At 42.9% G+C, this 26,991-nt stretch overlaps 1 protein-coding gene across 2 annotated transcripts in view; it reads left to right on the top strand.

The window, feature by feature from the left end:
- Nucleotides 1-26,991, top strand: part of MAPRE2 (microtubule associated protein RP/EB family member 2) — a 187,683-nt gene that overhangs the window by 15,339 nt on the left and 145,353 nt on the right. For both annotated transcript variants that reach the window (XM_052660419.1, XM_052660418.1), the window contains exon 2: nt 16,941-17,002. Coding sequence is in view for 1 of the 2 variants with exons in the window: in XM_052660418.1 (XP_052516378.1) it covers nt 16,941-17,002 (62 nt within the window). In the remaining variant the exon portion in view is untranslated. The remainder of the gene's footprint in view (nt 1-16,940; nt 17,003-26,991) is intronic.

Raw genomic sequence — 26,991 nt, 5'->3', positions numbered from 1 at the left:
TTCTCTAGGGGACATTCCTGACTCAGGGATCAAAGCCGGGTCTTATGCATTGCAGGCAGATTCTTTACCATTACAGGCAAAAAAAATAATAATAATAAAAGGTTGTCTCTAATTAGCCTCCTATTCAAATAAGGATCTTCTCTTAAAACTTTACAAGTTAGGCATAACTTCATCCTTATTGTTTTTATTAATAAAAAGTCATTTTATTTACTTTTAAATTTTCATTTATCTACTTCTGGGCAAGCATTGGGTCTTCGTTGCTGCGTGCAGGCTCTCTAGTTTCAGTGAGCAGGAGTTGGAGTTACTCTCTAGTTGGGGCGCTCAGCCTTCTCTTGTTGTGGAGCACGGGCTCTGGGCACATGGGCTTGTTACTGTGGCTCCCGGGCTTAGTTGCCCTGTGGCATCCTCCCAAATCAGAAATTGAACCTGTGTCCCCTGCATTAGCAGGCAAACACCCAACTAATGGACCACCAGAGAAGTCCCAATGGTCAGTCATCTGAAATATTATCCAGGGAGCCGGTTCTCATCCCAGTTCTGCTCAAAGAGCGATTGAAATGGTTCCACTCACCTGTGGCCCCTATTCATCAATAAAGAAGGGATTTTTATTATTAACTTATCCTTTTCCCACAGGACATCCTAGTGTGCTGAAAAGTGGTTGTTAATCCAGCTTTCTCAGAATAAAGTACAATAGAAAATGCACTGAGAACTGTATTTCTCCTCCTCTGGAGAATTCACACATTCTTTAAAACATGAGGAAAATATATAGTTTTGATAACCCACTTGCGCATCAAATTAATTGAGTTAGATTGTAACAGACAGAAGCAGCGGTAAGATTCACACTTCCACTTAATACGTGGAGAATGCCATTGCAGCTAGTCAAAATGGGAAGGCAGAGGGATCTCTAGCAGAGCAGATGCGTTTTATAAAGGGTGCACTCAGAAACCCTTCTCTGCTCACTGTCCCCTGTGCCTGAGGTTGGCGCTGAGTCATCTCGCCACCAATCAGCTTGGGCTGAGATGCAGAGATGTCATATACTGCGTCCTGTTAGAAGTGAAGACACGGGAAAAGCAGAACCTCTGACCCAGTCCAGCAGTGAGCTGTACTGTGCTGCCGACACATACAGTTCAGGCAAGACAAGAAAGCCTGCATCCCATGGTGCAAAGGGCATTCCCTTTTACAAGACTAGCTGAGTGATAGAAAACGCGAAAAGGCCAAACATCAACACTTGTGACCAGGGCTAAGAATCACTGCAGTTTTTCTCATGAGGCCCTGGTACCATCATTAATGCCAGATGATGCTTCGGTAGGGGCTTATGATAAACAGAAGCTTCCCCTAACTGGGCCGTAGTGTCACTGCTTCTGAACTCTGGAGACACGCCCCTGGGATGCCTTCCCGCTCCTGGTGGGAGCAAACACAGTTCAGTTCAGTCGCTCAGTCGTGTCTGACTCTTTGCGACCCCATGAATCGCACCACGCCAGGCCTCCCTCTCCATCACCATCTCCCGGAGTTCACTCAGACTCACGTCCATCGAGGCCGTGATGCCATCCAGCCATCTCATCCTCAGTCGTCCCTTTTTCCTCCTGCCCTCAATCCCTCCCAGCATCAGAGTCTTTTCCAATGAGTCAACTCTTCTCATGAGGTGGCCAAAGTATTGGAGCTTCAGCTTTAGCATCATTCCTTCCAAAGAAATCCCAGGGTTGATCTCCTGCAGAATGGACTCGTTGGATCTCCTTGCAGTCCAAGGGACTCTCAAGAGTCTTCTCCAACACCACAGTTCAAAAGCATCAATTCTTCGGCACTCAGCCTTCTTCACAGTTCAACTCTCACATCCATACATGACCACTGGAAAAACCATAGCCTTGACTAGACGGACCTTAGTCGGCAAAGTAACGTCTCTGTTTTTGAATATGCTATCTAGGTTGGTTATAACTTTTCTTCCAAGGAGTAAGCGTCTTTTAATTTCATGACTGCAGTCACCATCTGCGGTGATTTTGGAGCCCCCAAAAATAAAGTCTGACACTGTTTCTACTGTTTCCCCATCTATTTCCCATGAAGTGATGGGACCAGATGCCATGATCTTCGTTTTCTGAATGTTGAGCTTTAAGCCAACTTTTTCGCTCTCCTCTTTCACTTTCATCAAGAGGCTTTTTAGCTCCTCTTCACATTCTGCCATAAGGGTGGTGTCATCTGCATATCTGAGGTGATTGATATTTCTCCTGGAAATCTTGATTCCAGCTTGTGTTTCTTCCAGTCCAGTGTTTCTCATAATGTACTCTGGATATAAGTTAAATAAGCAGGGTGACAGTATACAGCCTTGACTTACTCCTTTTCCTATTTGGAACCAGTCTGTTGTTCCATGCCCAGTTCTAACTGTTGCTTCCTGACCTGCATACAGATTTCTCAAGAGGCAGGTTAGGTGGTCTAGTATTCACATCTCTTTCAGAATTTTCCACAGTTTATTGTGATCCACACAGTCAAAGGCTTTGTCATAGTCAATGAAGCAGAAATAGATGTTTTTCTGGAACTCTCTTGCTTTTTCCATGATCCAGCGAATGTTGGCAATTTGATCTCTGGTTCCTCTGCCTTTTCTAAAACCAGCTTGAACATCAGGGAGTTCATGGTTCACATATTACTGAAGCCTGGCTTGGAGAATTTTGAGCATTACTTTACTAGCATGTGAGATGAGTGCAATTGTGTGGTAATTTGAGCATTCTTTGGCATTGCCTTTCTTTGGGATTGGAATGAAAACTGACCTTTTCCAGTCCTGTGGCCACTGCTGAGTTTTCCAAATTTGCTGGCATATTGAGTGCAGCACTTTCACAGCATCATCTTTCAGGATTTGAAACAGCTCCACTGGAATTCCATCACCTCCACTAGTTTTCTTCGTAGTGATGCTTTCTAAGGCCCACTTGACTTCACATTCCAAGATGTCTGGCTCTAGATTAGTGATCATATCATCATGATTATCTGGGTCATGAAGATCTTTTTTGTAGAGTTCTCCCGTGTATTCTTGCCACCTCTTCTTAATATCTTCTGCCTCTGTTAGGTCCAGACCATTTCTGTCCTTTATTGAGCCCATCTTTTCATGAAATGTTCCCTTGGTATCTCTAATTTTCTTGAAGAGATCTCTAGTTTTTCCCATTCTGTTGTTTTCCTCTATTTCTTTGCATTGATGGCTGAAGAAGGCTTTCTTATCTCTTCTTGCTATTCTTTGGAACTCTGCATTCAGATGCTTATATCTTTCATTTTCTCCTTTGCTTTTCACCTCTCTTCTTTTCACAGCTATTTGTAAGGCCTCCCCAGACAGCCATTTTGCTTTTTTGCATTTCTTTTCCATGGGGATGGTCTTGATCCCTGTCTCCTGTACAATGTCACTAACCTCATTCCATAGCTCATCAGGCACTCTATCTATCAGAACTAGGCCCTTAAATCTATTTCTCACTTCCACTGTATAATCATAAGGGATTTGATTTAGGTCATACCTGAATGGTCTAGTGGTTTTCCCTACTTTCTTCAATTTGAGTCTGAATTTGGTAATAAGGAGTTCATGATCTTAGCCACAGTCAGCTCCTGGTCTTGTTTTTGTTGACTGTATAGAGCTTCTCCATCTTTGGCTGCAAAGAATGTAATCAATCTGATTTCGGTGTTGACCATCTGGTGATGTCCATGTGTAGAGTCTTCTCTTGTGTTGTTGGAAGAGGATATTTGCTATGACCAGTGCATTTTCTTGGCAAAACTCTATTATTCTTTGCCCTGCTTCATTCTGCATTCCAAGGCCAAATTTGCCTGTTACTCCAGGTGTTTCTTGACTTCCTACTTTTGCATTCCAGTCCTCTATAATGAAAAGGACATCTTTTTTGGGTGTTAGTTCTAAAAGGTGTGTTCTACACATCTTTCAGTCTGGCGTCATCAGTGTGTTCTAGCAAAGATCGTCTCACAAAATCAGTGCCTGACTCACTGTATGGTTTTCTTTATGCCAAGCAGTATCATGGTGCCATTGATCCTCGATCAATGTAGGTTTGAACTATACGGGCCCACTTGCACATGCAGATTTTTGAATAGTAAATACTACAGTACTCTATGGACCCTGGTTGGTTGAATCCTTGAATGCAGAAGAACCTTGGATGTGGAGGGCCAACTGTAAATTATACTTGGATTAACCCCCACCTTGTTCAAGGGTCAACTGTGTTTTTAAAGCAGCATGTAGCCTTGGAGGTCATCTCATTGAATCCCATTTTTTCTAGATGAAAAACTGAGGCCTGGAATCTTTTCCTACTAAAAACTTAGTAATTTTAGAGTCCTAAAGTGTTTTTTTTTCAGCTCATTGTTTGCATTTGGCAGTGCTTGTTGGGTCATCTAAGCAGCCTGCTGGTTTTCAAGCACACGGTGCTCCTCCTGCGTGCTCAGCTGACAGCTCAACCTTGGCTGTCCCCTTGAGGAGCAGGAGGAAGGACTTTGTGGCATGGGGAAGAACAAGAAGGCAGAAAAGTAAGCGTCTCTAGGGCTCAAACAACTTGAAAGACTTCAGACTGTTAAACACTGCATTAAATGAAGTGATATCTACAAAGCCTGAAATCCCTCCAGCAGTCCTATGACATGTGAGGGTTCTACTGTAGCTAGCAGGAAAAGTTCTACTTGTGGTCAAAAGATTAAGATTATTTTTTGCTTTTTTTCCCCTTGGCTGCCAACTTTAGGTGGTGGTCAAAATGTGGGGTTTCTTGAGATTACAGACTACAGCCCGTCCCCTAAAAGGCAGTGAAATAGTTTCAGAAGGGCCACCAAGTGTCCTGCTCAAAGAATTCCTTTGCATCCCTTTCATGGAGACCACATCGACAAAATCCCTTTCATTCAGTCATGCTCCTCCATTCCATTTAAGCTATTGAGTTTCCCTAGAGTTGATTGTATTTTGATAATTCCTGGCTATCTAATTAATCCTCAGACCTAGCTGATGAGGGATATGTGTTCAAATTCAGTTATTTAATAATGATAATGATAAACATAAGTATTTTCCATTTACCTAGAAATTTACAGGAGGTAAAGAATTTTTACACATAGCAGCCACACTCCAAGTAGCTGCAGTTTACAGAAAACTGTAAAATTAGGGCCCAGAGTTTAAATGGCATGCCCAAAGCCACTCTACCGGGAAAACTTCAAGCTCAGAAGTGGAGAGACCGCCTGCCTTGCAACTCGAAGCATGGTCCCCGGATTGGCAGCTTCAGCATCGCCTAGTGTGTGTGTGTTTGTTTTGGCTGTGCTGGGTCTCCGTCGCTGCCCGTGGGATTGCTCTAGTTGCAGTGAGTGCGGGCTGTTCTTTGCTGCAGTGCATGGGCTTCTCGTTGCAAGTGGGTTCTCACTGTGGAGCACGGGCGCTAGGGTGCAGGCTTCAGTAGTCGCAGCATGCAGGCTCAGAAGATGCGGCACACGGGCTTCGTTGCTCCCCCGCCTGTGGACTCTTCCTGGACCTGGGATCGAATCCTGCATTGGCCGGAGGATTCGTATGCACTGAACCACCCGGGAAGACCATCTAGAAGTTTCAGAAAGATAGACTCTCAGACCTTACCCAAGATCTATCAAAGCATAGTCTGAATTTTAACAAGATTCCCAGGTGACTTTGAAAAACTCTTTCAAACTCTACATAGTATCCAAGAGGACAGCAGTCATAAGATTTTCCCTTTTGGATTCACAGCTCTATGATATAATTAATTTGCATGTCTGTAAGCAGGGGGCTGTACTGTGTTTTAGAGCCCCCCTGATGCCTGGGAATAAATAGATGTACAGTGGCACTCAAGAGGTCCAGCTTTGAAGTCTAAACATCTGAATTTGAACTCCAGCCCTGCCCAAACCTCAGTTCATGTACCTATAAGATAGGAATAAAAATAGCCCTCCTCATTGGGTTATTGGGAGTAAATGACCTGATACATGTAATAAACATGTCCCAGCACCTGATGCCTTAGCTGCATGTAAGTGGTAGATGTTAGGTGCTCAATAAATGTTGAGCAAATGAATGAATAGAAACTTTAAAAAAACCTTTTACAAGTGTCAAAACTTGGTGCCCTATTGCTCCAAATATATGAAAATGAATTTTAAAATAATATGCAGAGGAAGCCTGACATAAGAGGAGAAAAAGGTAGAATGGGTCATAATGGATCCGCAGGAAAGCATACAACTCAGAATCAGGAGACTAGAGTTTGGATACCAGCTCTGTCCTTTGCTACCTGTGCGTTAGCACAGGAGCCTATAACATACAAGCTCCTAAGCCTCAGTTTCTTCACCTGGAGAATGGGATCAATGATCCTTTTTTTTTTTCCTCAAGTTCTGAAAAAAAAAAAAAAAAGGTTTTGTAACTGACAGAGTATCCCTACCACTTAGCACAGCCCTGGCACCTAGGAGATACTCCATGATGGATGTTTCCTCAATTGAAGTAGAGTGTGCCATGTCAACAGGATGAAAACTGGATGTTAGAATGGTCTGTGGCCCTCCAATACACAACCGCAACAAAATCCTGTTCCTTAGTATTTCATTTGACATCATTTTGCTGATGAAGGTCCGTATAGTCAAAGCTATGGTTTTTCCAGTAGTCATGTACGGTTGTGAGAGCTGGACCGTAAAGAAGACTGGGCGCCAAGGAATTGACGCTTTCGAATTGTGGTGCTATAGAAGACTGTTGAGAGTCCCTTGGACTTCAAGGAGATCAAACCAGTCAATCCTAAAGGAAATCAACCCTGAATATTCATTGGAAGGACTGATGCTAAAGCTGAAGCTCCAATCCTTTGGCCACCTAATGAGAAGAGCTGATTCATTAGATAAGACCCTGATCCTGGGAAAGATTGAGGGCAGAAGGAGAAGAGGGTGACAGAGGATGAGATGATTGGATGGCATCATTGACTCAATGGACATGAGTTTGAGCAAACTCTGGGAGACAGTGAAGGACAGGGAAGCCTGGCGTGCTGCAGTCCATGGGGCTGCAAAGAGTCAGACACAACCTAGTGACTGAACAACAAGTATTTAGTTTCTTGGGGGTAGGAAACGTCTTTCAAAGCTGCCTGTGGGCAGGTGTTGAGGGAGGGAGGTGACCATGAAAAAACTGAATTAGAAGTTTGGCTCTGCAACTCAGCACCAGGTGGGAGTACCAGGGAAGGTATAAAGGAGAGAAAGGCAGCTAGCCAAAAGGCAAGCAGAGAGAACCTCTAGTTGTAACAGAACTATGATCTAGGTGTGATGTCATATGTGAAAGAACATTACAGAATTAAGAGCTGTAGACACATATAATTATGGAAAGAAAAAACTCTAAGGAACAGTCCTCTAGATCAAATTCATTCCACAGATCATTGGATCCGTGGATGCCGAACTCTACGATACAGAAGGCTGATTGTGCCATTTTATGAGGGACTTGAGCACCTGTGGATTTTTTGGTACCCATGGATGGTCCTGGAACTGTGTGGTAAATATTTTCAAGCTGGATATTTTACCTGGATTTATTTCCCATAATAGATTGATTAGGGGGAAAAAACAATTATGAAGAAAATTAGCTCCTTCTCTAGAATTTCGCTAGGTTATTTTCCAGGTGAGTGGAATTCAGCATGAATTTCTCCATCAAGGAATCTCTTTACTAATACAACCCCGAAACTTTTTGTAAGTAGACCCCTTGGTAAATCATACCCCACGAGCAGTGTTGGTTGGTGCCACATCACGTTCTAGGGTCCACATGACCCCAACAGAAAACTTACAGGCAGAGGCCATACAAACACACCTGCACTTTTTTTTTTTTTTCAGAAATCTAGTTTATTTTCCCCACCTCTTTCAGAAATATTCCTCTTACATCAAAAGCAGTGCAGTGATTTAAGAAGTACTCATGGGGTTTGGAGTCAAAGAGAACTACATTCAAATCCTACCTCCCTTGCTTATTAACCATGTGACTCAGAGTAACAGTGTTACTGAGTGTCTGTTTTCTCACTTGTAAAATGGGGGGGGGGGGGTGGGGATCTGATAACAAAACTGGATCGTTGTAAAACTGAAGATAATGCTTACAAGGTGCTTAATCTATTGGCTGGTTCAGTTCAGTTGCTCAGTCATGTCCGACTCTTTGCAACCCCATGGACTGCAGCACGCCAGACCTCCCTGCCCATACCCTCACATTTTAAAAAGTTCTGTCCACTTACCAACACTTCTCACAGAGTCTGCTGGAAATGTCAGAGTTTGACAAGATTTCCACACAGCGCAAGTTGGACAATGGTTATTCATCTTTTGAGAGAGATCATAGCAACCCTCTTGCTATTGCCAAAGTCTTAGATTTCACATCATCTTTCTTACACTGTTAATATGTTAGTGGGTTCCTTCTTTGGGTGGTCGAAGGAATGACAAGCTATAGATAGGATACATGTAAAGCAAGGTTCTAGTTTTCACTATGATCTGAGCCATAAATGTGAACCCTGGACTGTAAGTGAACCTGACGCTGTTCTCTGTGCTTTTCTGCTTTGCAAACATTCTGCTACAGTTCCTTATCAATCATACTTACGAGCAAAGAAGCTGTTCTATTCCAACCCCTCTATTTAAAGTGGATAAAAGGTTGAGTGAAGAATAATTATTAAGAATATTTCACAGAAATACAGTCAATGTGGTATTTCTCATACTTAGTTTGTCTCATCATTTTTACAGATTTCTTGTATACGCTAGTGGTTTAGTCGCTAAGTCATATCCAATTCTTGTGACCCCTTGGACTGTAGCCCACCAGGCTCCTCTGTCCATGGGATATTTTGGGCAAGAATACTGGAGTGGGTAGCTGATCCCTCCTCCAGGGAATCTTCCCAACCCAGGAATTAAACCCAAGTCTCCTGCATTATAGGCAGATTCTTTACAGACTGAGCTACAAGGGAAGCCCCTTTTATATATTGGCACATGAATATTCTACAATAAAAAGGTCAATCTGTCTACTTCTAGGGCTAGTAGCAGATGGATAAAGGAGGATTCTAGAAGAGGGGATCAGCCTCAGTTTGTATAAAAGAACTGAATTTTTTATTTAATTATAAAATGGTCTCTTCAGATTATCTTTTATTTTTACAGCAACCCAGATCACAAGACCATAAGAAGTTTATAGCATCATTACCACGCTTAATCCCTCCCACTCAAATCCCTTTATCAACCAGCTACAATTTTTCAAAAGCCTTCTAATATGCAATATGGGATATTTGCGGTCTGCTTTTCTTAAGGAGAAGAATGCATTGTACCATACTCAATACCAAAAATTCAGTGTAATTTGACTCTCTTGCCAGATAACCTCATTTGGGTTTGGTTTCCCTGGTGCGAGCTCAGCTCTCTGCTTCCCGGCAGTCATGCCTCTGGTCCCCTGAGAGAGCTGAATTGGGCAGTCTCTGGGCTTCTTTCTGGTGCCCTGGGAGGGCCCTGAGCCCAACCGGAGGCCACTAACTGAGGCAGTGGTCAGTGGAGGCACGGCGCTCAGGAAGGCTGACATCAAGGAGGCTCTGAGGATCTGTGACCTTTCGCTCATGCTTACAAACTGCATGATTCCTAGAAAGCCATGGGCCTCCCACACTAAAGAGTGTGATCTACAACCGCCGTATCTCCAAGCAGCTTCAGGGAATTTGGAATTCAGGATACAGCTCATTCTGAAGCTGCAGATAGCTGAGTCAAGTCCTGGGAAGAAAACCTAGGTTCAGGTCCCAGCAGTGTTCCCTTCTCGGAAAAGCTGGGAGCAGCTGGGGAGGCAGGAATAACTGCTTATTTGTAGGAGGAGGCTGCTTTAACTTTGCCTTGAGCAGAAGCCTCACCGGCTAGATATGTATTGTGTATGTAGTCACTTCAGTCATATCTGATTCTGCGACTCTGTGGACTGTAGCCCGCCAGACTCCTCTGTTCATGGGATTCTCCAGGCAAGAATACTGGAGTGGGTTGCCATGCCCTCCTCCAAGGAATCTTCCTGACCTAGGGTTTGAACCCAGTCACTTATGTCCCCTGCCTCACCCTAGGGGTTAGGTGGGCAGGTGGGTTCTTTACTGCTGAGCCACCAGGAAAGCCCCCACTGGTATGGGTAGCCGTTCCCTTCTCCCGGGATCTTCCCGACTCAGAGATTGGGCACATACCTCTGTGTCTCCTGCATTGGTAGGCAGGTTCTTTACCGCTAACACCACCTGAGAAGCCACAGGTATATTGGGTTAGCCAAAAAGTTCATTGGATTTTCCCATAACATCCTACGAAAAACTTGAAGTTTTTGGCCAACCCAATAGCACTGAAAAAAAAAACCTCTTCCTTTCAATATGGCACAATTGGCAATATTTTTACAACCCTTTTTTCATTCTGACATATCACTTATGTACCTGTGGTTTTATGGCTAAACAAGGAAGCAGTGTTTTGGACAGATTTGGAACAAGGATGGAAGTTGTGCTGTGCCCTACCCATGAGATGCCAGAATTCCTAGTTTGTTCAAAGAAAGATTTGAAATTTCCAGAGGTTGGGGGAAAACAAAATGTGCTTTGTTAAAAGACTTTGACCGTGTCATGACTCTCTTCCGAACAAAGACATTTGGTCTTTTCAAGTAAAACAAATCCAACAGTCAGACCAGGAGAAAGTAACTGGTTTACGGCCACTCGTTTCTGGGGTGGCGGACTAGTGCTCAAAATGAGAAGAGTCAACAGGGTCTCTCCTAAGGTGAAGAGAAAGCCCACCAGCTCCTCTCTGTGGGGTGATTACATGTGTGTGTGCTAAGTCACTTCAGTCATGTCCTACTGTTTGCGACCCTGTGGACTGTAGCCCTCCAGGCTCCTCTGCCCATGAGATTCTCCAGGCAATAATACTGGAGTGGGTTGCCATGCCCTCCTCCAAGGGATCTTCCCAACCCAGGGATCGAACCCGCATCTCTTATGTCTCCTGCTTTGGCAGGCATGCTCTTTACCACTAGTGCCATCTGGGAAGCCCAGGGTAATTACAGTTAGATCCTTATTTAGTGTGTGGTGCAGGTTAGAATATAGAACACCTGCCTTGTCATCAACAAACAAAGGATGAAATTCTATTCCTGTGCAAAGATGTGGGAAGTTTGGAACTTTATGGAAAGCATGAACTCGAAAGTATGAGAGATCATTTCTAAAATGCAGAGTGTATCACACTGCCATTTAGAAATCATTGGTTTTATACATCAACTTCCCATTAGCTATCTATTTTACATATAGTAATGTATGATGTTTCAATGCTACTCTCTCAACTCCTCCCAACACAGAGGGGTGGGCTGGGGTGGAGGGTGGGAGGGAGGTCAAGAGGGAGGGGACATATGTAAACTTATGGTTGACTCACGTAGTTGTATGGCAGAAATCAGTACATCATAAAGCAATTATCCTCCAATTAAAAATACATTTAAAAAAGTCATTTCTGGTTTGTGGTGTGTGTATTTGTGTCAGCATTTTGGCTGGGAAGGTAAATGTAAGAGAAAGAGGAGATAACAGCAGAGAAAATTCCAAGACAGGCAAGATTGGACAGCGAATGTTTGGCAGTGGGTTCTGAATGCTAAAACCGTGGGTGAAGATTATTTTTCTTGGATCTCTGCAACATGGAGCAAATTCCTGACCCCATCTGGCCCGCTGCCTCAGGGCTTTTGTTCTTCTCTGAAAAGGTGGGGGGGGGGGGGGGGGGAAGAGCTATCTTGCTCAATTCTAGTTGCTGTCCAAGCTCCTGATTTTTTTTTAAGTTAAACTTTATTTTGAGACAATTGTACATTAACATGTAGCTGTAACAATATAGAGAGATCTGCTCAGTTTCCCCATCAGTGGTAACATCTTGCAGCTCTGTGTACAAGGTTACAACCAGGTTATGGACATTGATACATGTTTAAGGTACATAATGTTTCTGTTCCCACAAAGGTACCTAGTTTTGCCCTTTTATAATCATACCCTCTTCCCTCCAGCCCTCACTTTCTCCTCAACCCCTGGCAACGGCTAACCTGTGCTCTCTTTTTGTAGTCTTCTAATTTTAAAAATGTTAGATAAATGCAATCATCCAGTATCTAACTTATGGATTGACTTCTTTCACTCGGCATAATTCTCTGTAGATCCAACCAGGTTTTGCAGTCTTTTTTTTTTTCTTGATGTGTAGGAGAAGGCAATGGCAACCCACTCCAGTACTCTTGCCTGGAAAATCCCATGGGCAGAGGAGCCTGGTAGGCTGCCGTCCATTGGGTCGCTAAGAGTCGGACATGACTGAGCGATTTCACTTTCACTTTTCACTTTCATGCATTGGAGAAGGAAATGGCACCCCACTCCAGTGTTCTTGCCTAGAGAATCCCAGGGATGGGGAAGCCTGGTGGGCTGCCGTCTATGGGGTCGCACAGAGTCGGACACGACTGAAGTGACTTAGCAGCAGCAGTATTCTATGGAATGAGTATATCAGTTTGTTTAACTGTTAACCTGTCAAAGGAATCTGGGTTGCCTTGATTTTGGCTACTATGAATAAATCCACTAATAAAAAGTTTTAACTTTCCTGGGAAAATGCCAGGAGTACCTTGGGTGGGTTGTGTGACAGCTGCATGTTTCATTTTTGGTTTGGTTTCGTTTCTTATGACAGTCAAATATTTTCTAGAGTAGCGAGCCATTTTACATTCTCACAGGCAATATATGAATGATCTAGTTTCTTCTCATCTTCATCAGAATTTCAGTCATTTCAGTCACTCATTCGTTTCTCTCTGTGACCCCATGGACTGTACCATGCCAGGTTTCTCTGCTGCTAAGTTGCTTCAGTCATGTCCAACTCTGTGTGACCCCAGAGACGGCAGCCCACCAGGCTCACCTGTCCCTGGGATTCTCCAGGCAAGAACACTGGAGTGGGTTGCCATTTCCTTCTCCAATGCATGAAAGTGAAAAGTGAAAGTGAAGTCGCTCAGTCGTATCCGACTCTTAGCGACCCCGTGGACTGCAGCCTACCAGGCTCCTCCGTCCATGGGATTTTCCAGCAAGAGTAGTGGAGTGGGTTGCCATTGCCTTCTCCGAAGGTTTCTGTATCTATCACCAATTCCTGCTCAAACTCATGTCCATCGAGTTGGAGATGCCATCCAACCATCTCATCTTCTGTCGTCCCCTTCTCTTCCTGCCTTCAATCTTTCCCAGCATCAGGGTCTTTTCCAGTGAGTCAGTTCTTCACGTCACGTGGCCAAAGTATTGGAGCTTCAGCATCAATTCTTTCTAATGAACTTTCAGGACTGATTTCCTTTAGGATTGACTGGTTTGATCTCCTTGAAGCCCAAGGCAAGTTCAGTTCAGCTCAAGTCACTCAGTCATGTCCGACTCTTTGTGACCCCATGGACTACAGCACACTAGGCTTCCCTGTCTATCACCAACTCCTGCTGCAGCTGCTAAGTCGCTTCAGTCGTGTCCAACTCTGTGCGACCCCAGAGACAGCAGCCCACCAGGCTTCCCCGTCCCTGGAATTCTCCAGGCAAGAGCACTGGAGTGGGTTGCCATTTCCTTCTCCAATGCATGAAAGTGAAAGTGAAGTCACTCAGTCTTCTCTGACTCCTAGTGACCCCATGGGCTGCAGCACACCAGGCTTCCCTGTCCATCACCAACTCCTGGAGCTTGCTAAAACTCATGTCTGTCAAATCAGTGGTGCCATCCAACCATCTCATCCTCTGTTGTCCCCTTCTCCTCCTGCTTTCAATCTTTCCCTGGGAAATATTGAAGTCAAAGGCAAACCACTTTAGTATTCTTGCCTTGAGAACCCCATGAACAGTATCAGAATTTCAGATTGTTACTATTGCTTATTCTGGTCATTCTGATAAGTGTCTAGTGATATCGAATTACAGTTTGTTTGTTTGTTTGTTTTCACTAACCTAGTGGCTAATATGGAGAAGGCAATGGCAACCCACTCCAGTACTCTTGCCTGGAAAATCCCATGGACAGAGGAGCCTGGTGGGCTGCAGTCCATGGAGTCGCTAAGAGTCGGACATGACTGAGTGACTTCACTTTCACTTTTCACTTTCATGCATTGGAGAAGGAAATGGCAACCCACTCCAGTATTCTTGCCTGGAGAATCCCAGGGACAGGTGAGCCTGGTGGGCTGCCATCTCTGGGGTCGCACAGAGTCGGACACGACTGAAGCGGCTTAGCAGCAGCAGCAGCAGCAGTGGCTAATAATGTTGACTGTCATTTCATGTGCTCATCTGTATATCCTCCTTAGTGAAATGTCTGTCAGTGTCTTTCGCCCTTTTTCTAATTGTTTTCTAACTGAGTTTTGAGAGTTCTTATTCTAGATACATGTCCTCTGTCAGATGTGGGGTCTGAAAATATTTTCTCCTGGTTTATACCTTATATTTTTATCTGCTTCACATGAGCAACAGTTCTTAATTTTGGTGAAGTCCAATTTGTCAGTTTTCCCCTTGTGTGGATCGTGTTTTCCGTTGTCAAAAACATAAAACTCTTTGTCAGGCCCTAGATCCCAAAGCTTTTTTCTTATTTTAGAATTTGTCTGAAAGTTTGATAGTTCTGCATTTCACATTTACACAGTGATCTATTTTGAGATCATCTTTTTTAAAATGTGAAATCTATAGGCAATAACTTGTCTACATGTGCCAGACAGCCCAGAGAAAAACGTTCACCTGACCAGCCACGCCCACTTAGATCTCCACCCTCACAAGGCCATACCTCACTGAGCATCTTCTATATCCCAGGAGTGTACCACACACTCTCCAGGAGTTTCAAATCAATGGCAAAGGCTGGCTTTTACAATGATGCCGTGTGGACTTAACAGCAGAGTCTGTCAGACTCAATTAGGACTTGCTTCTCTAGTTGCGTCATACTGAGAGACTGCTCCGCTGCTCCTAGCCTCAGTCTTTTCATTTTAATAAGATGGATTTCAGGTTTGAATTAGATAAAATATGTCAAATGACTTGTGCAGGGGTATTCAATAAATGGTCTCATTCTTCCCCAAACTGATCCATTGCAGCTGTTGAAAAATTCGCAATAGGCTGTTGTAGTCAAAACAGAAAAAGGCCAATTGTGTACAGCTGACCTTGACTTTTCTAAGGGCTAATTATCTGGTTTATAGAAAAACTAGGAATCTTACACTCTTGCTTCCTAGCTTCATAGCCAGCATTTTGCCTAGTAACATAGCCACTGGTACTAGCTAAATAAAGACAGCAACTGAAAATTTTTTTCTGATTCAGTTAAAATATCTCAAAGATGGGAGGACTTAGGAAAAGGAACTGATGTGGATAGGAACAGATTTTTTTTTAAACCAGACTTTTTTAGCTTTATTAACTCTTGTTAAATTATGGGAAAGATATGAAACACTCATAAAATTAAATTCTATGAAGTATGTAAGGAATTTCTATTAAGGGGGAAAAAATTAGCTTACCTGATGTCAGTTCTTGAAACCATTCACGTTAAATTTTCTGATTTTTATACAAGCCAAATTATATAAATGACTTTTGAACTCTCTTACTGAATGGTATAACACTGACAATTCAGCTGTTGCCATTGCTTGTCATCTCAGCACCTACCATTTTGTTGTTTGCTTTATTTTTTTCCTTTTCACCATCTACTCTTTCCCTTATTAAAAAAAAAATTGTAAACTGCCAAATGCCTCTCTTTAAAAAAATTTTTTTTGATTATTTATTTTTGGCTGTGCTGGGTCTCCATTGCTACAGATGGACTCTCTCTAGTTACAGTGAGTGTGGGCTACTCTCTAATTCCAGTATGCGGGCTTCTCAGGATGGTGGCTTCTCTTGCTGTAGAGCTCAGGTTCGAAGGTGCACAGGCTTCAGTAGTTGTGGCTCATGGGCTCAGTAGCTGTGGTGCCCAGGCTTAGTTGCTCTGCGGCATGTGGAATCTTCCTGGACGAGAGATCGAACCCATGTCCCTTGCTTCTGCAGGCACATGCCCAACCACTGGCCACCAGGGAAGTCCCTCTTTTCTCTTGCTTAAAATCTTTCTCCCAGGGACATCCGCAGAACTATGTCTGGGATTAATCACACTGTGTTGGATCTGTCATAAATATTTTATTTTTGTACAGTTGATTTTAAACTAAACAAGCACCAAAGGCTTTTCTGAAATGGCCACATACAGAAAACATAGACAAGCAATGTGCGGGGCAAAGGCTTAGGTGGCAGGTGGAGAGGGGTGATTTCTAATCGGGGGTGGTGGGAAGACCCCTGTGGCTCCCATGAATCTGCACCTCGGGTTCTTTTTAGTAGCATCTGCTTAAGCCACAAGCAGCCGCCCCAGGTCTCATTCACCCCCAAACTGGGACCCCCCAAAACCCAGAGCTCACAAGCATTTCTCAGCCTCTGGAATCGGATCTATCCTTCATTGATTTACTTTTTCATTTAGTCAAAGCATGATTTGAATATAAATAGCAAAATTCATATTAAAAAAAGTAATTCCTTGGTGGTGTGTATATACGTGTGTGTGTGTGTATACATATATATACATACATAGAAGTTTGATCCTGGCATTGTTTATAATGCTTATCCTGTTAAAATTAAACACATCTTTTAACTAGAAGAATAAGCCTATGGTGATACTAGATATAAAATCTGCAAATTAACCCAACTTTGGGAAAGTCAGTACTTTAATTGATGTTGGCATTTGATACCTCACTGGGGGCCCTGGTTCCCCAGATTATATACTAACACATAATTCCCATCACACCAGGCTATCAGGGTGGGGGAAGGTAAAAAAATTCCCTTTATAGGACTGTTATTATATAAATACTCTCAAACTATAATTGATCAACCCAAGGATTGATAGAATGTAGCTGAGAAACCTAGTGTTTGGCTGACTTTCTCTCATATGATACAGTCAGTTGAGTGTGGATAGTTTGTGCCTTTTTTGATTTTCTCTTCCACTGCTGGCCACACCCAATGAACTAAATTATAACTCTCTGCTCCTATGTTTTCATCACATTAAATGCTTTTTTTTTTCTTTTTTTCATTTGTTCTATGCCAGTATCCCGTTTCTCAGAGGAACATTTCATCTCGACAGCCAGGGAGAGAGCCTGGATGCTCAAGGTAAGGTTTAAACATAAATTATGTTGCACGACTCCCTGTTTACAGATTAAACTGGAGTGCGTATTATTGATGCCTTTGTAACAAATTTATTTTCAAAATTCCGTTATACAGTTAAAGCGAGTATTCCAGTAAACATGCTTCACTCAAACATTATTTTTCAAACAACATTCCATTTCCTATGTGTACCAAGAGCTGATTAGCTGTTATCAGCAATTCCTCTAAAAATGCTCAAGCCAGCTAAAGTTTAATTTTGGAGATTTTCCTGGTGAGAAGTGAAGTGAGGAAATACCAAGATACCTCAGGATATTTCTAATTATGAGGAAGGGATTATTTGTTAAAAATCCAGGCCACTGCGCCATTGACTTTAAAGTAGAGATGGGTGTCTTAAAGCAGATGAAAGCTCAGAAAGCGTCATTTTTTTTTTTCCCCCCAGTTTGGGATTTGTGTTTGAGACACAATCATTTGACCTTCTGTTATTTCCCACTAGTGCTCTATCTAATATTCCAGGAGCGCACTAGAACAAAGGAACAATTAACTGAAATTCCACCAGATGGCAATATTTGGAAAGCCATTCTGAGAGATTTCAAAGCTGTTCACACAGGGAATAGTCTCACCAAGTGTAACATCCTGGGTTTCATTCGAGGTGCTCTAAAGATCTTTGGTTTTATTTTTTTTGCCCATAGCATTGAAACTTTTACAGGGGTAGGGGACAGATGTGTGTGCTTGAGGGTGGGAGGGGTGGAATATGTGCTGTTTTATTTTGTATCATTCTGAAAGGACAAAATTAGTAACTTCATTCTTCAATAATTTTCCAAACAGTATTGGTGAGTATTAAAAGCTCAAATCAATGGGTAATATACCGTGTTTGTCTTGGGATCTCTTTGGGATAAAATGCTATGGTTGATGGTCATTTTAAAATAAATTATTTGATTAGAGAAACTGAAAATTCTTAAGAGTAGAATTTTAAGGAGTTGCCTAGATATTAAACCAAGTGATTACAGGTACAAAATTCTTACTTGCAATGATTTGAAATGATTAAGCTTTATTTAAATAGGATGAGTAAATTTGCCCCTTTTACTCTAATGAAAGTAGAGATGCTGTGTGTACCCTGAGTGGTGCCCAAACAGCTAGACTCTTCAAGAACCAGAGCTGAACCTAGGACAGAGCTCTGAGACACAGGGAAGGAAGTAGAAAGGCATCTGAGAGCAACTGAAATAGAAAAACCACTAAGAGGAGCCACCTGTGCTTTCTGTATGCACGTAAAAGCAGCCCCTAACACAACCCTTCTCTAGTGTTGGTGGGAATGTAAGTGGCTACACTATGGAAAACAGTAGGAAGGTTTCTCAGGAAACTAAAAATAGAATTACCATATGATCCAGCAATTCCATTTCTGGCATATATCCAGACAAAACTATAATTCAAAAAGATATATGCACCCCTGTGTTCGTAGCAGCACTGTTGACCATAGCCAAGACATGGAAGCCACCTAAGTGACCATCAGCAGAGAAATGGATAAAGATGATGGGGTAGTCAACGGAATAATACTCAGCCATGAAAAGAATGAAATAATGCCATTTGCAGTAACATGGATGCAACTAGAGATTACCAAACTAAGTGAAATAAGTCATAAAGAGAAAGACAAATACCATGTGATATCACTTCTGTGTGGAATCTGAAATATGGCACAAATGAACATATCTGTGAAACGGAAACAGGCTGGTGGATATAGAGAGCAGACCCATGGATGCCAAGGAGGAGGCGGGTGACGAGGACTGGAACGAGAGGCTGGGGTCAGCAGACGGAAGCTATTATACAGAGAATGGAGAAAAGTGCTGCTGGCTAGCACAAGGGACTACATCCAATACCCTATGACAAACCATAATCGAGAATAATACTTTTTAAAGAACATATAGATAGGTGGAAAGCTGAATCACTTTGCTGTACAGCATTATAAATCAACTATCAGTTCAATTCAGGCACTCAGTTGTGCCCAACTCTTTGTGACCCCATGGTCTGTAGCACGCCAGGCTTCCCTGTCCATCATCAACTCCCAGAGCTTGCTCAAACTCATGTCCATCGAATCGGTGATGCCAACCGTTTCATCCTCTGTCATCCCCTTCTGCACCTGCCTTCAATCTTTCCCAGCATCAGGGTCATTTCCAAAGAGTCAGTTCTTCCCATCAGGTGGCCAAAGTACTGGAGTTTCAGCTTTAGCATCAGTCCTTCCAGTGAATATTCAGGGCTGATTTCCTCTAGGATGGACTGGTTGGATCTCCTTGCAGTCCAAGGGACTCTCGAGTCTTCTCCAACTTTATAGTTCAAAAGCACTAGTTCTTCAGCACTCAGCTTTCTTTATGGTCCAGCTCTCACATCCATACATGACTACTGGAAAAACCATAGCTTTGACTAGATGGACTTCTGTTGGCAAAGTAAATGTCTCTGCTTTTTAATATGCTGTCTAGGTGGGTCATAGCTTTTCTTCCAAGGAGCAAGCGTCTTTTTAATTTCATGGGTGCAGTCACCACCTGCAGTGACTTTGGAGCCCCCCAAAATAAAGTCTGTCACTGTTGCCATTGTTTCCCCATCTATTTGCCATGAAGTGATGGGACCAGATGCCATGATCTTAGTTTTTTGAATGTTGAGTTTTAAGCCAGCTTTTTCACTCTGCTCTTTCACTTTCATCAAGAGGCTCTTCAGTTCCTCTTCACTTTCTGCCATAAGGGTGGTATCATCTGCATATCTGAGGTTATTGAGATTTCTCCCAGCAATCTTGATTCCAGCTTGTGCTTCATCCAGTCTGCATTTCGCATGATGTATTCCAAATATAAGTTAAGTAAGGGTGACAGTATACAGCCTTGATGTACTCCTTTCCCAGCTTGGAACCAGTCTGTTATTCCACATCCAGTTCTAACTGTTGTTTCTTGACCTACATACAGATTTCTAAGGAGGCAGGTAAGGTGGTCTGGCTATACTTCATTCAAAAAAAGAAAAGTAGTCTCTGGACAGGCATTGAATACCTTTTGAAACCTGCTCCTGGCTCAGTGGGTAAAGAATCCACCTGCAGTGCAGGAGGCATGGAGACTTGGGTTCAACCCCTGCATCAGGAAGATTCCCTGGAGGAAGAAAATGGCAACTCACTCCAGTAATTTGCTGGGAAAATCCCATGGACAGAGGAACCTGGCAGGCTATAGTCCAAAGTGTCACAAAAGAGTCAGATGACTAAGCACCTAAGCACACACATACACTTAGGCCCCGGGAGGGTGCCCATAGATCTGGTGTCCAGGACTGTCCTACGTAACTTCTGTTGTCCTGGAATAGTATCTACTTAGCACTCCCTTTCACCCTCAAAATTCTGCTTGGTAAATAAGGTGATTGTATAATTTATCTTCTATGCTGGCATGTTTGAAGAAAAAAATAATAGAAAATTGACCCTAAACTGGGCATCTGTGTATAAATCTCCTTATATAACAAATTATTTTTCTGTAAAGAGCTACATTGTAAATACTTTCCTGCTTTGTGGGTTGATCGTACAGTCTCTGTCACAAGTATCCAACTCGTCGTAGAATGAAAACATAATGAACATAAGTGAATGGACCTGGTTGCTGCTGCTGCTGCTGCTGCTGCTGCTGCTGCTGCTGCTGCTGCTGCTGCTAAATCGCTTCAGTCGTGTCCGACTCTTTGCAACCCCATGGACTGCAGCCCACCAGGCTCCTCCATCCATGGGAGTTTCCAGGCGAGGGTACTGGAGTGGGGTGCCATCGCCTTCTCCGGGACCTAGTTGGGTTCCAATAGAATTTTGTTGGCAAATACAGGCAGCCAGTGGCATTAGGCTGGCAGGTTTACAGCTTTAATGTGCGATAATACATGGTCAGGGGACAGGAGATGGTAGTGATTCAAGCAGACAGCCATCCTTCACTCCTCTGCCTTCTCTTCGTACCCCTGGCTGGGTGGCAGCCTCCTCATTTAACCCCATCAAAAACCAGTATGAATAGTTTCCTTCAGTGAGTGATCTCGTCCTCATTTGTGTGGTTGCTGAGATTCCCTTAATGGATCTAATTTCTTGCTTCTCATCCAAACTTGTTTCTGTATCTGCACACCATGCCTGTGCTTTGTATTCATGACACAGAATAGCACCCTTAGTCAGTACCACTTGAGTGCTCAAGTTAAATATGGGAGTGACAGCTATTAGCAGACATTTTAATTTACGCTTGATGATGTCTGCTCATTCGCTCGGTCACGCTCTAGTCTTTGAGACCCCACGGACTGTAGCCTGCCAGTCTCCACTGTGCATGGAATTCTCCCGGCAATAATACTGGAGTGCCTTGCCACTTTGACCCTCACTAAATAGCTGTCTATGGGAAATATAGCCACATTAGAGATGGGTTAATGTTGACTCTACCAAATTTTTTTTATTATAAAAACAATAAATTTAAGGGAAACTTTGAGGAAAAAATATAACTACCAACACCATTCTAAAATAATTATTTTTCTTTTTTGTGCATATTTGCTATTCCCATAAGTATTTCTGTTTTTCTAGAGTGGGTAGCAGTGGATGTGAACTCTGTGTTTTATTTAGCATTAGTCACAAGAATCTTTCATGAGTAATCAGAAAGATCATTGGGACAAAATAGTATTATATGGCTTCAATGTCCCATAATAGTTGCTAATTTTTCACTAAAAAATGCTGTACTAACTTTTTTTTTGTACATTTTGTTATTGTTTTGGTTGGTTTGGTTTGTTTTTTGTCTTAGGACAATATCCCAGAAGTAATATTATCCAAGGATGTGACCAGTTTTATGACTTTTAGTCTAGTTTACCATATCTTTTCTTAAGAAGTTTGGAGTATTCTACAAGTGTTTGCAATTTGAGGATATTAGCCTTACCACCACTTTATAAGAAATAGTACTTAATTTAATAGTAATTAATGTCTCCTATATTTAAAGAACTGGGACAGTTACTTTGTGTATGTGAATGTATGCTTGTATGTGTATAGATGACATTCTACTTCCACAAGTATTTATTGAGCGCCTACTATGAACTATCACTGGGAAAGACTGAAGGCAGCTGGATGGCATCACTGATACACTGGACATGAAATGAGGCAAACTCCAGGAGATGGTGAGGGACAGGGAGGCCTGGCATGTGGCAGTCCATGGGGTCGCTAAGAGTCAGACATAACTAGGCAACTGAAGAACAGCAAGTACGAACTATGTATAATAGGGTTTTAATGGTGAGCAGAGGATAGCGTCTGTGTGACTTTGCTCTTACTAGGGAGTTAAGATATGCACATAAATAACTGTAATAAAATTTAGATGAGACGCATCATGGAAGAAACACAGTAACAATATGATGGGCATTTGGGAGGGATGAGGGGAAATAGAGATGGTGTCTGAGCTGAACTTTGAACATAAGTTGCATTGGGATGCTTGGAGGTGGTAAGATTTGCCTTTCATTCCATAAGCATGTCTTGATTGCCAACTACATGCCAAGTCCCCTGCTACAAGCTAGGAATATAAAGGGGAAAAGACAGAGCTCTTAAAGTTTACTCTTTAGTGGGATAAACAGCCTTAAAAAAAAAAAAAGTTGTATGCTCAGGGGGCATGGAGGGGTGGGATGAATTAGGAGATGGAATTGACATATATACACTATTGATGCTGTGTATAAAATACATATATATGCGTGTATATATATAAAATAGATACCTAAGGAGAACCCACTGTGAGCACAGGGAACTCTACTCAGTGCTCTGTGGTGACCTAAATGAGAAGGAAATCCAAAAAAGAGGGCATGTATGAAAACATGTAGCCAACTTTGCTGTATAGCAGAAACTAACATAACATTGTAAAGCAAGAATACTTCAATAAAAATGAATAAAAATTACATAAAATTTTCTGTACCCCCCACCCCCAAAGGTATAAGTGTAATCAGTGGGATGGCTCAACTAGCAGAGGGTGCAAGTGGTAGGGATGAAACTAGGGCTTTTTTTGAGCAGGGACTTTTCCCTGGCTCCTCTTCTGGCACCGTCTTCATCTGCAGTCATCATGTTAGAATCTGTGGGAGACATGCTTCTGGAAGTCTGAAGTTGTTCTGCCTGTACTGACCAACATTCCAGTTGACACCGGCCTCCATTTACAGTTCATTGCCCCAGGGAGCACATTCACTGGTGCACAAAACCTGGGGCTGGGATCAGGAAGACCTCCATCCAACCCTTGCCAGCTGATGACTGAGGCAAAGCACTAAGAAGCACAGAGTTTCCTGTGTGTTTTGTTTTGTAACAGCTGGAAGGAACCTCAGTAATCATCCAGCTCGTTTGACAGGTGAACGTTGTTGGGTGCAGAGAGCTGGGTGACTAGCCTAGTGTCAGACATTTGGTGACAAAGCCAGGGCACCAGGTCCCTGGCTTCTGATCTCACGTGCTGCTCTTTCTGTATACACCGTTGTCACTTTCTCTGCCTCATCTATACCACGAAGGGGCGTGTATGTGTGTGCGCTCAGTCACAGCCAACTCTCTGCAACTGCATAAATGGTAGCCTGCCCGGCTCCTCTGTCCAGGGGATTTTCCAGGCAAGAATACTGGAGTAGCTTGCCATTTCCTCCTCCAGGGGATCTTCCTGACCCAGGAATCAAACCCGTGTCTCCTATGTCTCCTGTATGAGGGCAGATACTTTACCACTGAGCCACCTGGGAAGCCCACTATACCACAGGGCTAGAAAGAACTAAAAAGTTAGCCTAGGCATTCCTTGTGCCTGTAGAAGCAAGAATATGTGTTTTAGTCACCTTCAGTTCAGTTCAGTTCCATCACTCAGTCGTGTCCGACTCTTTGCGACCCCATGAATCACAGCATGCCAGGCCTCCCTGTCCATCACCAACTCCTGGAGTTCACTCAGAGTCACGTCCATCGAGTCAGTGATGCCATCCAGCCATCTCATCCTCTGTCGTCCCCTTCTCCTCCTGCCCCCAATCCCTCCCAGCATCAAAGTCTTTTCCAATCAATCACCTCTTCGCATGAGATGGCCAAAGTACTGGAGTTTCAGCTTTAGCATCAATCCTTCCAAAGAAATCCCAGGGTTGATCTCCTGCAGAATGGACTGGTTGGATCTCCTTGCAGTCCAAGGGACTCTCAAGAGTCTTCTCCAACACCCCAGTTCAAAAGCATCAATTCTTCAGCGCTCAGCCTTCTTCACAGTCCAACTCTCACATCCATACATGACCACTGGAAAAACCATAGCCTTGACTAGATGGACCTTAGTAGGCAAAGTAATGTCTCTGCTTTTCAATATGCTGTCTAGGTTGATCATAACTTTTCTTCCAAGGAGTAAGCGTCTTTTAATTTCATGGCTGCAGTCACCATCTGCAGTGACTTTGGAGCCCAAAAAAATAAAGTCTGACACTGTTTCCACCGTTTCCCCATCTATTTCCCATGAAATGATGGGACCGGATGCCATAATCTTCGTTTTCTCAATGTTGAGCTTTAAGCCAACTTTTTCGCTCTCCTCTTTCACTTTCATCAAGAGGCTTTTTAGTTCTTCACTTTCTGCCATAAGGGTGGTGTCATCTACATATCGGAGGTTATTGATATTTCTCCCGGCAATCTTGATTCCAGCTTGTGTTTCTTCCAGTCCAGCATTTCTCATGATGTACTCTGCATAGAAGTTAAATAAGCAGGGTGACAATATACAGCCTTGATGTACTCCTTTTCCTATTTGGAACCAGTCTGTTGTTCCATGTCCAGTTCTAACTGTTGCTTCCTCACCTGCATACAGATTTCTCAAGAGGCAGGTCAGGTGGTCTGGTATTCCCATCTCTCTCAGAATTTTCCACAGTTTATTGTGATCCACACAGTCAAAGACTTTGGCATAGTCAATGAAGCAGAAATAGATCTTTTTCTGGAACTCTCTTGCTTTTTAGTCATCTTGGACCACAGCAAAAAAAAATTTATTTTATATATTTTAAATTGTAATTTAAATAGTAATGAATAGTGGTGGAAAGAGAGGGAAACCTGGAACAAATTCCTACATCTGCCATTTTCCTCCCTTAGGTGCTGGGCCAATAACTTGACCTCACTGAGTTTTTACATCTTGAGTTTGTTGTGAGAGTAATTGGCAGTAACGTAAGTGTTGGATACATCATGGGCGCTCAGCAAATGTTTATTTTCTTTCTCCTTCCCTCCTAGAGCTACAGGTTCTTGACAAAGTTCCTTTTGTTTATTAATGAGTTGACCTTGTAAGGCTCATGAGAATTAAATGATGGAGTGAGACTACATTTATAAAAGTATCTGATGCACAGTTTAACATTCTCATTTCTGAATTACACTTAACTGCAGTTAGGTAGAGATTTAAAGGTTTCTATTCCAATTTCTTTATCCTTTTCTTCAGTAGTTTATTTTCTATGGTCTGTGGACATGTTGGTAATACTGATGAATTCATTCATTTTCTCTATGATTTACTTAAAAATGATTTGTCAAATAGAGTAAGATGATTAGATGAAGAAAATATGACTAAATGTTAACTACAGAATATAGCTTGTGAATACGGTGTATGTTATTGCTGTTACACAGTTTTTTTCTACTTTCCTGGATGTTTGAAATGTCCCAGGCTGAATTATTTTTGCAGGATTGCATGTTAAATATTAAACTTCTACCATGGCCCCATCTCTGTGCAAGGTGCAGAGGGTATGTTTGTAAGAAAGAGTCTCAGCCCTGATGGAGCTATGGCTCACCATAGGGGACACTAATAAAATGGGCAGCTGCTTCTTCGGGGTGCTGAGTACTATGGTAGGGGCCCCCATGGCCTGCTGTGATCCCCCTAGCAGTGACAGCAAAGCCACGACTGGGACAGGGAGGTTGGATGAGACTTCCAAGAGGTGGTGACATCTCATCTAAGACCTGAAGGAAAAGGAGGAGCTAGCAGCTGTTGATCAGAGGGGTACTGCAGAGAACGAGGGATTGTTTGGGCAGAAAGAGTAGCATCTTCAAAGACCTGGAAAGAAAATATGAGAAACATATGGTGTATTAGCGAAATTGAAAGAAGCTCAGTAATGAGCTGCAGCATCAGAGTGATAGTGAGAAGGAGGGCTGGATGGACAAGCAGATCAGGAAGGGCCTTGGGAGGCCAGTGATGAACTTTGGGTTGTATCTTCAAAGGGATGGTTGAGGTGTTTAAGTAGAGAAGTAAAACTTCTATCATTTTTATCTGAGGATGGTCACTCTGTATGGAAAGTGATCAGGAGAGGATGAGATTAGAAGCAGAGGCACAAAGTGAAAGATGTTGACGAGCATCTGGATTATGTGATGGAGACAGTGGGGGGGGGGGTTCCCAGGTGGCTCTAGCTGTAAAGAACCCACATGCCAATTCAGGAGACATAAGAGCCAAGGATTCAATCCCCAGGTCAGGAAGATGCCCTGGCAAGAGGGCATGGCAGTCCATTCCAGTATTCTTGCCTGGAGAATCCCCATGGAGAGAGGAGCCTGGGGGTTAGCGTCAGACACCACTGAAGCGACTTAGCATGCAGAGGGTAGAGAGAAGTTTGAGCACAGTTTAGAAAGCAAAATAGACAGGGTTGGGTAAGTGAGAGGTCAAGGTCTAATTCATTCATTCAGCACATCTATTGAGTGCTTTCCATGTGGTAACCCTATTTCAGTGTTGAGAAGAAAAAGGTAAGGGCTATAGGGAATACATCTTATATAAGGTGTATCAAGAGGGGATTAATGGAACAGCATCTTCTGCGGGAGCACAAATTGATCCTTGGGGACCCCTTCAGGGATGCCAAAGTAAAAAGCAGTCATCCAAGAGGATATATGTTCCTATATAGGGATCTGAATCCCAAAACAGAAAAACTGAACCACGGTATAGTTTTGGGAGTCACTAGCATGTAAACAATAAGCCATGAATATGGGTTAAACTGCCCAAGGAGGTTACAACCTTGAAGATCACCAATATTTAAGAGGTGGATTAAGGGGGAAAAAAAAGAGTACACTCATGTTTATAATA

This window comes from Budorcas taxicolor, chromosome 22 (genome assembly GCF_023091745.1).
Source record: "Budorcas taxicolor isolate Tak-1 chromosome 22, Takin1.1, whole genome shotgun sequence".
Taxonomy (NCBI): Eukaryota; Metazoa; Chordata; class Mammalia; order Artiodactyla; family Bovidae; genus Budorcas; species Budorcas taxicolor.
The sequence above is the reverse complement of the archived record's forward strand: the minus strand, read 5'-3'. Positions and strand labels throughout refer to the sequence as shown.